The sequence below is a fragment of the Talpa europaea genome, assembly GCF_964194135.1.
Source record: "Talpa europaea genome assembly, chromosome: 5".
Taxonomy (NCBI): domain Eukaryota; kingdom Metazoa; phylum Chordata; class Mammalia; order Eulipotyphla; family Talpidae; genus Talpa; species Talpa europaea.
The window spans coordinates 3,856,892-3,869,576 of record NC_140071.1 but is presented as its reverse complement, the minus strand read 5'-3'; the positions used below and the strand labels follow the sequence as shown (position 1 = coordinate 3,869,576).

The 12,685-nt window shown below is 52.9% G+C and overlaps 1 protein-coding gene across 2 annotated transcripts in view; it reads left to right on the top strand.

Annotated features, from left to right (window-relative positions):
* Window positions 1-12,685, top strand: part of CTNND2 (catenin delta 2) — a gene marked incomplete at both ends in the record, with an annotated part of 698,753 nt that overhangs the window by 676,866 nt on the left and 9,202 nt on the right. For both annotated transcript variants that reach the window (XM_084233856.1, XM_084233855.1), the window contains 2 exons: window positions 9,142-9,268; window positions 10,324-10,455. In XM_084233856.1, the coding sequence (XP_084089982.1) occupies window positions 9,142-9,268; window positions 10,324-10,455 (259 nt within the window). The remainder of the gene's footprint in view (window positions 1-9,141; window positions 9,269-10,323; window positions 10,456-12,685) is intronic.

Genomic DNA, 12,685 nt, shown 5'->3' with positions numbered 1-12,685 from the left:
CAAATCCACCCCATATCGGTTCCTTAGAATCCAGCCAGTGACAGTGGAGTGAATTCCTGAGCTGGATTGCCTTGGTGTTTGCATCCTGGGATGGTCCAGCAAAGATTCTTTCCTTAGATCTACTGTACCTTTAAGTGTCCACATCAATTTAATTAAATTTCATTAGAAGCAGTAGAGCTGAAACTAATGAAAGTAACTGTTATGTCAGGTGATATTTATTTCTGCATTAAACTGCAAATACTCCCTTTTGGCCCTTAAGATTTAGTTTAAATATTTAACTCTAATAGCTTCTGGAATTGTTGATGGAATTAGTTTTAATGAATCTTTAACGAACAGTTTACCTTAAAAATAGATGGAAGCTTGTTTCATTACTGCAAAGAGGAGCTGAGGTTTCACTGACATCCAAAATTGGGCTTGGCCTTCAGCCAAAGAACCCTGATTGAAGTTCCCCTTCCCCATATTGTTGCTTTTATTGCAACAAGGCGGATGGACGCGTCACTGCCATGAATATGAGATCTTTCTCCGCTTTGCATCGTTACGTGAGTAGGTTTGGGCCACTTAAAAATGATTGGGAAACAGACACAATTTGGGGCAATCAGGTATTTCTTAAATGGGCATCGATGTTTTTGTTGCCTTTTTCAGAGGGTAACAGCAATTTGTGTTTGGACTTGCATTTGAGACACCATTTCTCAAGTGAAGAAGTTGTTAAAGAATTTGGGTAACAGGCCGCGAGTGTTCCAGGTTGAATGAGTGGATGGGCTGGTGGCTGAAAGCCCAAAGGATCCACACGACTTTCTCTATACCTCAAGTCACTCAAAGCAAATTAGAATTGACAAGCTTTATGGGCCAAGAGCCTTCAAGGACGACTAAGGCGAAAAACTTGTATTTGTTCCTTCAGAGCCAAATAGTCTCTGAATGCCTGCTGAGAAATTCTTGTTTAGAGGCCAAATAAATCTCAAATGAAGGAAGTTCCAGAGCTGTTTTAAAAAGAAAAGGAGGGTGCGGTGACAATACACTGGCTGGTAGTGTCTGAGCGTAGTGTGGGTTCCAGCTGACATCGCCCCTGGAAATGAACAAGTGCTCTCCAGTTTCAAGGCTCATTTTGTACTGATGCTTTTGTCTGAGGCAGACGCGTCATTAGAAAAGAATTGTTAACTCAGCTCAAAGCAGAGAAGCGAAACTTACAAGACGGGCTTTGGAAACGGAACAGTGAGTGGGATGTGACCACGTAACTTCTCGTCTGGGCTGCGGGTAGTCACCAAAATGGCCCCCTCTGCCCCATGGTGATCTGCTCCTAGAACTTCTTTCAGAGGCCAGAGATCGTAACCGACTAACTTGCAATCCATTCCCTCTTGGTCTCATCTGCTGCAGCCGGGGATGAGGATTTGGATGAACCACTCTTCTCGGGGCCTAGTCCCCGGGCCCCCAAGCAGCCCTGGAGATAGTTCCTCTTGCTTTCCTTGTCTCAAAATTCTTTGCTTGTGCAGTTTCTCTCCCTACTCCCTGTGCAGGGAAAATAGGGCAGCTCAGCCTTCTTTTCACCTCCCACCTCCACCCTCTATGGCTACCACCTGTGGCCTGGCTTTCCTCCCAGGTTGTGTTACCTGCACATGAAATTGTGCTGATGCAAAAGGTGCTTGGGAGCGCGAGGACGGGGCACGCACACCCTTGGTTGCAGAACCTGTGGAGAAGCCAGCGAGCGCAGGGTGTGCGTTTATGTAAATATGGACGCCTGAACCAAGAATTGAGGGGGAGAAGGGGAGAGTCGACGGGGGTGTGGGGGGGCTGGGGGCTCAGTTGCTGCCTCCCTGCCTGCTAGTCTGCCTGTGGGTCCAGTCCCTGGCGCAGCATCAAAGCCATGTTAGAGATACCGAAGGCTCCAAAACTCTCTTCCCGTCTGCCCCAAACAACCGTGACTCTGTCCTGCCTGGGATGGTTGCACAACCCTGTCTCTCCTCCTCCATTGGGAGACACCCCTTCCCTTCTCACAGTCTCGGGGGATGGGGTGCACCAGGGCTCCCCGGCCAGGCGGCATGTTCCCTGGCTTCTGAGCAGGCGCCTGCAGGCCTGGGCTTCCTTCCAGCCTATCTAGACGCTCTGTTGCCCAGACTCCCGTCCTCAGCGCTCTCTGCCCCGGATTGTTCCCGACAGGTGACCCAGTAAGAACCGCTCCTCTGGGGTGCACACAAGCAGCAGGTGTGGGCTCCTGCGCCCTTAAAGGCAGTGATGCAGATCGCAGGGGGAAATGGGAGCCAGGCCGCCTTCTTCCTCCTGGTTCTGCTAAGGATTTGGGTTTGGGGAGCATGTTCTCTGGGGACAGGTGCAGTGTTTTCTGAACTACAGGATGCACCAGGCAGCAGAGGAGGGTACCAGTATGTGCATGGAGAGCTCTGGATGCAGCCAGCTCTGACTAGGACCCGTGCCACAGGCATAATGCCCTCCGAAATCATTTTTAGGATGGGCTAGAGAAGAGGCAATTTCATACACCTCCCGTGGCAACATGGGCAGGGAGCGAGTCACCATGTAAGATGCAGCAGGCTGGCTGGAGGCCCTATTTGTTTTGTTTTAGGTGCCTTTTACCTAAACTAGCACGGCCCTCAGCCCAGGTGCAGGGCTAGCATGAAGAAAGGCTTACCCGCAGCAGGAGCTGGCGAAAGAGGTTTCTCTAAACTAAAGTCAAACATTTTTAGGTTCTGATAACCTGCCTTTGTTACAGAATTGAAGAATACGAGCTGTAGGCTAGCTGTGAAGCCCGTGCTGTGGATTATCATTTCACCCAAGAGTAATAAATTATTTAATACTTTTGTAGTGAATGCAGTCATCTCAAGCCATCAGATGCAGCTAGCATTTATTAGATGCTTCTATTGCAAGTGCTACGGCAGGTACCAGGCCTAGGAGCCAAGCAAGGCCAGGCCTGCTCACAGCTGGGAAGGCGCCGGCCCACAGGGGGCTGCTAGATGCCAGAGCATTTTGTTGATAGTGGAGAAAAGCTGTCACAGCATCACTGACAGCGCCCCCAGACCTCTGACATGGGCTTCGGTTAGCAGCCATGGCTTAATGGCCAGGAATGGTCTTCTGTTTGGCGAGCACACAACCAAGCAGAAGGGAGAGCTGGCGGGGTGCAAAAGGCAGGTGCGTGAGGAGGTGCGTGCCGGGTGGAGGGAGCTGCCTCATCAAAGTGAAATTGAATAACACAGAGAGTCGGGGTCACTGGGCATGCCTGGGGCTCCGGGTGTGTGTGGCACTTCCCACGCTGAGGTTGGGACCTAGTTTTGTCCCCGTAGAGTCCACCTTAAGAAAGCCTTATCGGACGGTCCCCAGTGGATTCCGGGACCTCCCGGGATTCAGCACCTTGATGTGTGTTCTGTGCCTCATTAGCGCCCGCCAACTTTGCACAGAAACTGCAAGCCAGTGGCCACAAACACCCCTGGGGGCATTTGAGAATACCAGGGCCCCAGCCCTACAAGCACCATTTAACCAGGACCTCGGCAACGGAGGTCCAGGCGTTTCGACTGTTAAGCACCCCAGCGAATTGACTTGTTTTGCCCTTAGTTGATGGGAAAGACCTGAGGCCGCGCTGACCAGCAGCTGTGGACCGAGGCCCCAGCTGGCCGTGGCTCGTGGCGGCCTTTACGCGGGCGTGAAAGTGCCGCACCTTCGCCAGAAACATACTTCATAGGATGAGTTTTGATCTTTTCCTGGGCGAGCCACATGTGGCCAGTCCTCTGTCGTGGGCGGGCGGGGAGCTGTGCCTCCCACTCAGCCCCCCGTCGTGAGAGTGGACCGAGGCCAGAGCTGAGTGTGCAGAAGGCGGGCTAGGCGGAGCTGTGGTGTGGCTTAGCTTAGGTGGATTAAATGCAGCTTCGACTTCACAATATTTTGACGTTATGATGGGTTTATCGGGACGTAAGCCCATTGTAATTAGATCCGTGCTCCTGTTTGCTGGGCTGATTCCCACTCCCTTCCTGGGGAGAGCCAAGGTGACAGTGGCTCTGACACGCAGCTCCAGCTCAGCCTCCGCCCACGACCGGACCCGCCCACGTGCTGAGAGGAATGGAGGAAATCCTGGGCACCGGGCAGAGCCCACCACGGGGCGCGGGTGGCTCGCTAACCTTTGGGTGGCCGTTTGGAAAGCCTGGCTCCTTCATCTGAACGGTCAGTGCATGTCTCTCGGGGAACACAGTTCTCGAAGCTGTTTACAGGATGATCAGAAATACAAAACAGAGATTGTTGTGAGTTCAGGGACTGAAAAATAGCTCAGGGGACGATCTGTGGGAACTAAGTGACCGCCCCACAGACATCCGTCCAGAAGGCAGGGGCCTGCGGAGAGGGCATCACCTTGCTTCTCGAGTCCCCTGGACCTGCGACAGCGCAGACAGTCGCTGTGGGGACAGTCCGGTGTCATAAAGTCATCGGGAATTTTAACACAGAAGCTGAAACTGGCAGAAGAACAGTAAAAGGATAAGATAAAGGAAATCAGATTATTCCTGGTGGCAATTTGAAGTTCAATGACTTTGAACTCTTCTGGATTTCTATCTCTATATACTCGGAACAATTTAACAATCTCCACTTTTAAGTTTAATGTGTTAAAAATAAAAACCAATTGGAAGCACAGATATCATATCACATTTTGACAGCTTGGCTGGGTCTTGAGCTCAAGGGCAGAACTTCTGGGTCATTCGCTGGAGGTGAACCGCAGACATTAAAGCGCTCCTTATCACCTCGTGAAGGATTAACAGCCTCCCTCATTACTGTGGCTATTCTTCATTCTCTGTTTTTCTTCCCTGGCCCTTCTTATCTGACCCCTGGAGGCTGAAGGGATGACATGAAGGGGAATTACGTCTAAGCGCCCAATAGGGTAGAATCCAGGAAAAAGCCTCTGGCCCACACTGAGTTAAACGTCTAAGGAAACACTGGTCAAAGTGGCAGGTGAAAGAGGTCGAAGCCCCTCCCCCAAATTGTATGTATGTATGTAAACCACGTTCAAGCCTTTCTGGGTGACTGTGGGAGGCAAATGAATAATTAATGGATTGCGAGTGGCTAGATAACAAGTATGTACTTGGCAAGGCAATCTCAGGACAGTGTGCTTAGTAATAACCTTACCAAAGAAAATGTGTCTTCATTTTTCTTCTGCTTTAGAAAGCAAAAACTGTTTGCAATGGAATGATTAAAACTTCCATGCAACGGAGGATGTGGAGGGTCTTGAGATTTGCCCTCCAGGTCATGAATGACTCAGCAGAAGTAAAATGAGTGTGGCTGAGCCGCATCTGCTCTCTGGAGACCCGTGTTACCTGTTTGCTGAGACCCTGGATGGACGTGCCATCAGGATTAACCCCATCTGGGCAGCGCTGAACATAGTGACGTCGCCATGTCACTCTGCATCGGTGCAAGAGAGTTACCTCCCCTGCCTGCTCCTTCAGGGACCCCCAAGCGTGGCTCGGGAAACTGCTCTAATCAAGAGCTTTCATTGTGTCTCACGCCTGCTCCTGAAGTTCCCTCTCCCCGCCTCCCTGCTCAGCTTCTGTGTCTGCATGTGACAATCACGGGGCATGTGCAGAGGTGTCTGCCTGGGAGTGGGGGGGGTGTCCTCTACCTCTAATACACACCCCAGGGGTCTGCTGACCCCATCACCCACACACCTATGAGATCACATCTCCCAGTGCGTTTGCATTCTTAGGGATGGGTCTTACGGAGGATTTGAAGCTAATGGGGTACATCTTTATGCACCCCATTTTACCTCCTTCATAAGTAGCTTGATTATTCCATCCACTTTCCTGATGTTTCCAGAGATGCAGATACTTACCTGGTCCCAGTGCGATCTAAAGATCATGGAGTCTGAGCTGCTGAGCAAAACAAAACTCCCGCCACCTGCGCGAGGGTGGCTGAGTTGCCCATTTTCATCCTGTCCTGTAAAACCAGGTCCAGAGTTGAGCTGCTGTCACGTCCAGAGTCTCAGGTTCCAGAATATGTCAGACGTTAGCTGGGTTGTGGCTGTGAAGTCCTCACTCCCCTTTAATGACGCAGGGAATAGCATCACTCTTCACCAAAGAAGCCAAGGTTTTGACTAAAGCAGCTTCCTAAGCCGCTGCTCGACCCCCATGCTATACCTTGTAAGTTGCAAGTGAGACAAAAGGACCTGCCACTTTGGGGGCATATTTGAGGATTTTTTTCTTTTTTCGGTCAACAAAGCATTCTAGAAGTTTCGGGGTCCAGGGCTGAAAATAAAGCAATTATGTTGTATTGGCTAAAAAGTGAGATGGGGCAAAGAAATGTGGATCTGCCTGAAGTTCCCCAGCTGGCGCCAGGGCGGCTCACGCATGAAGTGCAGAGGTTTTCTTCAGATAACTGGGGTTTTGAGTCTGCGCTGGCGGCCCCGGCCTCCTGGTGGCGCCCTCTCCGCATTCTCAGTCTCCAGCTGGCCCTGGGCTCAGGTGGTTTGCTTCCCTGGCACACGCTGGTCACATAAGCTGTGTCTGCAAACAGAAGCCTCAAGGAGCAAGTTATGTAAGTTGTTTTCCTCTTGTGCTTCAGGGTCTGGGACCAATTGAACCGTTTAGCTCAGTTGCACCCTGACCCCAGGCTTCCCAGGACAGCCGCCTTTCTGTAGAGAAGATGTATGCCCCGCGCCTTCACGCCTCCTTGTTCAGCCACCACAGCTACCTGTCCTCGCTGGTCTGAACGTCCAGTAACCCGCGCCAACGGTCCACCCTTGTTCTCGTCCCACCGCCCACTCCTTTCCCCCTTGAGCCCACGGTCTGCTCGCAGCAAGATCCTCTGCTGACCGTTCCTTCTTGCCATCTGTAGGGGCAGGAATGGCCACGGTGCAGGTTTTCTGATCCCATGCAGACCGGGTAAAAGAGGAGTCAGAGTCCTCAGTAGTTTTGCAGGTTTTTTATTGGGGTTCACCAGGCATATGGCAGGCAGGGGTGCTGGCTCCGGGGCTGGGAGGCCTGTCAGCCTCCCAGCCCCCAGCAAGTCTTCACTCTATCTGGGCTCTCTGGCCTTCTCTGCTTCTGCTTCTGCTTCTTTGCTTCTCTCTTTGCTTCTCTTTGGCTTCTACTGGCGTCCCCGCCACGCCACCCTTAAAAGCCCAGTCTCAGCCCAGGTGAATCCCATCTACCTAGGCCCACACCCTGCTCCAGGTGCCGCCATCAGGCATGCACTCAGGACCTCAAGGATCCGTCATCCATCCTGATGGCGGGAGGGCAGAAAAGCCTCACATTTTTCCTTACCCTACACCATCTCCTTGCTCTGACACCTGATTTTCCCTGAGGACACGCTCCCCCATCGCATCCCTACCACCCTCCCCAGGGCGCCAGTTCCCTTCTCATCACCTTCCCCCCAAGTCCCTAGAATTGGAGGTGGGGTAGGTATCCTCCTTGCTCCCTGTCTCGGAAAGTGGCACCTCCAGTGGCATTGCTGAGGAAGCCTTGCCATCGGTGAGTCATTAACACGCGCAGGGTAATAGCTTTTTTATTTTAAGACGGCACGTTTGTGTTCCTGTCACCATTATGCCCATTTATACTCCTCTGTGCTGCACGTTACACCTTTGCATCAGCAGGTCACACCAGCTGAAAAAACATCGATAGGTCAAAATCAATCTCATGTTTCTCACGTTTTTCCACAGATCAAGCTGGGACCATTTAAATCATTTATACATAGATTTGTTCAAGCAGTTATTAATTCAGGTGATATTTTAAAGATGAGTGTTTGGTAGTCACTTTTGAAATGGCGTCCTGCTAATCTTGCTGCATCCTACTCGTCAAACAACAGGGGGAAAATGAGTTACATAAAGAGGCATGAATATTGAAATAAATTGTTTATAACTTTTACTCTTCACTAGCTTTTGTCCTTTTATGTTTGTAACAATTATCTACCAAGCCTTGAATCCCTTCAAAGTCTAAACATTATCAGAAGCTAAAAAGAATTTAAAATGGCAGCCTTAGGGGCCTCCCCGGTGGCGCAGTGGTTGAGCGCTGGGTTGCGAAGCTGCCCGCAGCCTCTGCAGTGCCAGTTCGATCCCCGGCTGCCGGGCCAGGGTCCCACATGGCGCGCAGACCTCTCCTGCCACCCACTGCTCCCCTCAGCAGTGTCCTTCGGTCCTTCTGCCTGCTCTGCTCCCCGCTCTGGCTCTGGTGAATTCTCTCACCCTCCTGTGCTTCTGACTGTACCCAGTGCTTGTATAAATAAATTTAAAAATTAATTAAAATGGCAGCCTCTGTGAATGGGGGAGGGGCAGTGAGCTTTTCTCCCCCACTGTCAATACTACTTGGCATATTACTTTGTAGCCATAAACTTGAATTTGAAAAAAGAAAAAAGACTGGAAGGAAATAATGTGACATTACAAAAGGAGTTCTCTGGGGAGGGGCAAAGTGGAATTACTTTTTTCCTTCTGTATGCTTTCTAAAGCCACAAGATGATAAGTGTACTGACATGGATTTTAGAATGAAAAACAGTATATGCACTTTTCGTGAGTTCAATAGCTATTTGAAGGCTAAGGGGGAAATTCGTTGAGAGGCATTTTGAGTAGATTCTCTACTGGAAAACATCATTCCTGGGTCAAACCAGAGAATATGCTGGTGTAGGGTGAAGGTCAGGACAGGCGGCCTGACGACCTTGCGCAGACGGGAAGGGCATTTGTGGCAAAGAAAGGGGCTGCAACGCACCTGAGGGCAGGAACCCTTGGGAAGAAGCTGCCTGACCCCCTCCCCGTGCTAACAGGTCACTTACTCCTTCCCGCCCACAAAAGACAGCCCTTCTGGAAGACTTGGGGGCGGCCCCAAGTAGACAGAGCTGCAACCAGGTAGGCGAAGAACAGCTTCAGGGTCATGCAACAATCTCAGCTTCGTGTTTTCATTTAAACAAAGCTTCAGGCCCAAAGCAGGTCTGCAGGGAGGCCACTTAGCCGACCTCTGGGCATGGAGGCAGCACTTGGGGCCGGCCCTCGCAGGGGCGGCTGCCTGGAGCCAGCGGGCGGGACCTCCACTCCCCGCTGGTCACTCTTACCTGGTGAGGGCGCACAGCTCGGGAACTGCTCTTGACAGACGGTAGAAAGGTTTTGCAAATTCAAAAGCCTGGCACTTGGAGAGTCGGGGTGCAGCGGCACGCCGCCCCCCCCGCCAACGGGCGCGTCTGTTGCAGGACGGATGGTCGCAGTACCACTTCGTGGCGTCGTCGTCCACCATCGAGAGGGATCGGCAAAGGCCCTACTCCTCCTCCCGCACGCCCTCCATCTCCCCCGTGCGCGTGTCTCCCAACAACCGCTCAGGTAAGAGGCGCCCGTGGCCCCCACCCTCCCGGCCCTTGGGGGACCCCGAGAGGACAGCCCTCCAAAGGGCCACGCGCTCGGGAGGGACGGGTGTGCGCAGCCTTGGTGGGTGCTCTGCGCCACGCGGCTGCACACTCCGGACCAGGCACCCTCGTGGCGCTTCTGCAAGCCCCCAGGGGTGTCCACGAGGGCCGGGGGACGCGTATAAACAAAGCCCTCGGTGCCTTCAGTCGGGTTTCCCACGGGCGTTTTCCCAGGGGGCGCTGCTCGGTGTTGCTCTGATTGGGGTGCCGGAGCGGGAGGGGCCACAATCTCAGCGTGATGGTGTTGCCATTCCGTGTCTGAGGAGCTTTTATGACCTTCATGCCAGCAGACGAATCACTGACAAATTCTTTTTACAGCAACTGCAACTTTTAAGTCATTTGGTTTCTTTTTTTTTTCTAATTTTGTCACGTTCCCATGCTTTCATTTTAACAAATTTCTCTTAGTCGCTTGTAAAGATACTTTCTTTTCACACCCTGGCTCAGTCACGTTCTCTAATGTGGAGAAAGAGGTAAAGTAAAATACGAGCCCATCACTTAGTACAAGGGGCGCTCGGGCTCCAGTGGCGCTTACCCGACGTGCAAGTTGCTTCAGGCTTTCCTCTTGGTCTCTGCACTCTGGCTTTCTCGGGTGCAGGGAGCGGGTAAATGGCCAGACGCACAGCACACGGTCACGCGCACATGGTCACGGGCACAGCGCACGCTCCTGCGCGCACAGCACAGATGCCACCGAGGTCTCCTTGCTCCCCGGCCTCCCCCTGCAGAGGGCGGGTGGCACAGACCCCGGAGCTGCGTGAGGAGGCCTGGAGGGATATGCCCTGCAGGGACTCTGTACCTCTAATATCCAGCCCCTCACCTTGTGGGGTAAGTAGGTGGAGAAAGACAAGAGCATGAAGAACAGGGAGGATGCAGCCGCGCGGCTGACGGTGCGGCCAGTGTCCTCCCGTGGCTGTTTACGTGACCCGCCCTCAGGCGCTGGCAGGACCTGCAACTTCTCTGTGTTTCTCTGTGTAGCAAGTGCCCCTGCTTCACCTCGGGAAATGATCAGCCTCAAAGAAAGGAAAACCGACTACGAGTCCACGGGCAGCAACGCCACGTACCACGGAGCAAAGGGCGAGCACACGTCCAGGAAAGACACCACGACAGGTGAGCCCCGCGCCCCTGGGCGGCCTGGACGGTGGTGCAGGCCTTTGTGCGGCAGTCACCGGAGAGCTTGGCAGCGAGAGTTCAGAGTTGGGGATGAGGCGGGACACCAGAGATGGGGAAGCAGAGTCTCTTGCCCCTGGAGGTGGCCACGGGATAATTTCTCTACACACAGACGGTAGTCTCCGCCCTTCTCTGCTTCCCCTTCCCTCCTCGCTTGCCCAGCTCCTGCTGCTCCCTCAGGTTACAGAGAGGGGCGCCAGGGAGGCCCCGATGGCATGACCAGTGCAGGGTAAAGGCCGCGGGGCTGGTGAGTGCGGCAGCCAAGCCTCGCTCTTAGGAGCGGAGAGGAGGGGACAGGGTCGGGAAGGGAGGGCAGGGAAGAAGAGGATTTCAGGGAACCCCACAGGGCAGCTCTTGAGACGTTCGTTCCTTCGCTTACTGTGAGGACAAGCTCTGACCACGAGCGAGCCCAGGCAGACTCGTTAGAGCTGATGCCCAATTTCCCTGAGGAGGCGGGGATTGTCCTCACTACCCCTCCGGCCCTTTGTCCTCACTACCCCTCCCTCCTCATCAGCTGCGACCCCGCAGAGACCAAGATGGATGCCAGTCCCCACCCCTCCAACATGCCCAGCCTGTCCCGTCACCAGGCTTGACTGGACTCTCCCGGGACACACACGCTCTCCGGCTTCCACACACGCGTGCACACACACACCAACCCACCCATTTTGGCTCCTCCAAGAAGCAGGGCCTGGGTGGGGCTGTGGTTAGGTGGGTCACGCCAGCGCCAGCAGCATCTGCCCAGAGACCACATCCTTCTTTGCCATGTGGCGTGGAGCTGGTGCCTCCTGGGCCCAGGCCTGAGGTCTGGGGCTTTAACTGGCCAGACTAGGCCATTCATAAAAGTGCAGCGCCGAGGGCATGGCCTTAAACAGACCCTCGAGATTGTCTTAGCAGAAGAATCTCGAAAGCACAGGACGCACTTCTCTGACGTTGTTTAGGTGTAGACCAGCGGGACACAGAACAGCACATCGGGTGACTTACTAAGGTGGCTCCAGGCCAGGAGGCCTCCGCTCCTGCTCCTGGTGGGGCCGAGAGCACGTGTTCTCCACAGCGGTGCTGCATGGCTGCACAGTCACACATGCACGAGAAACAGGCCTACGGCCTCCAGGTCCACCCTCTGCCCCTAGGGACAGGCCCTCTAAGGAAATATCCCCCTAGCTCCAAAACCATCTCCTAGTGGGAGGACTGAGCTCACTCCAGAGGACGTGCCTGCCACCCTCCCTCGTTGGGCTTCCTCCTGGAGTGATCAAAGAGAGTCATGAATCCCAACGCCAGATCCCTGGAGTCAAAACATTTAAGGGGGAATGCAGCCTGTGCCGTGACTCTGCAGTCAGTGACACCAGGTCCTTCATGCCCTAGGTAACCCTCCCCAGCATCTGCGAGGACAAATGGAGGCTGTAATTAGAAGAACAATTGTTATTGAAGTGTAACTTTTCTCTTTAATTGCCTTGCCTAGTAGAGTCTTTCAAAAAGCTTTTAAATGTGGATGTGTTTATGTTGAAAGTTTCAGTGGAACTCGAGCATGCCCTGCACACATTATAAGATTAAAAAAAAAAAAAGAAAGAAAGAAACAAAATCTAGCAAGTGTCTAGACGTTTAATCTTCCCAGAAAAAGGCAGGGATCTTGACAACTCCAGTATTGAGATAAATGCAATTTTCAAACTTATTTAGAGGCTTAAATTTAGCTTTGCTTTCACTTACTTAGAAATGCAGCCCAGAACTACACTGCCAATCATGGAGCAGGTCTGCGAGAACACTGAGATCTTTATTGAGTTACCTGTTTATCCAGAAAGGTTTCTTCTAAGTCAAAAAGTACTGTGTAAAAGTTTGCTGCTGTTATCACAGTGGTGATAGTTGAGGGCGGGGGTGGAGATGTGATGGTGGACACAGAGGAGATGGGATGGTGCTGGTGGAGGCCATGGTGCTGGTGGAGGAGAGATGTTGGTAGCGACAGAGCCACTGCTGCTGGTGGTGGTGGTGATGGCAGTGTGATGGTTCTCATGGTGGGGATGGAGGGTGGTAATGGTTGTGGCAGTAGCGGGTGAGGGTGAGGGTGAGGATGGTGATCTGTGGCGGCTGTGGTCATGGTGGTGGTGGTGGTGGTGGTGGTGGTGAGGGTAGGGTAGGGATACCGCAGCAGCAGTAAGGGTGGTGGGGGTAGTAATACTGG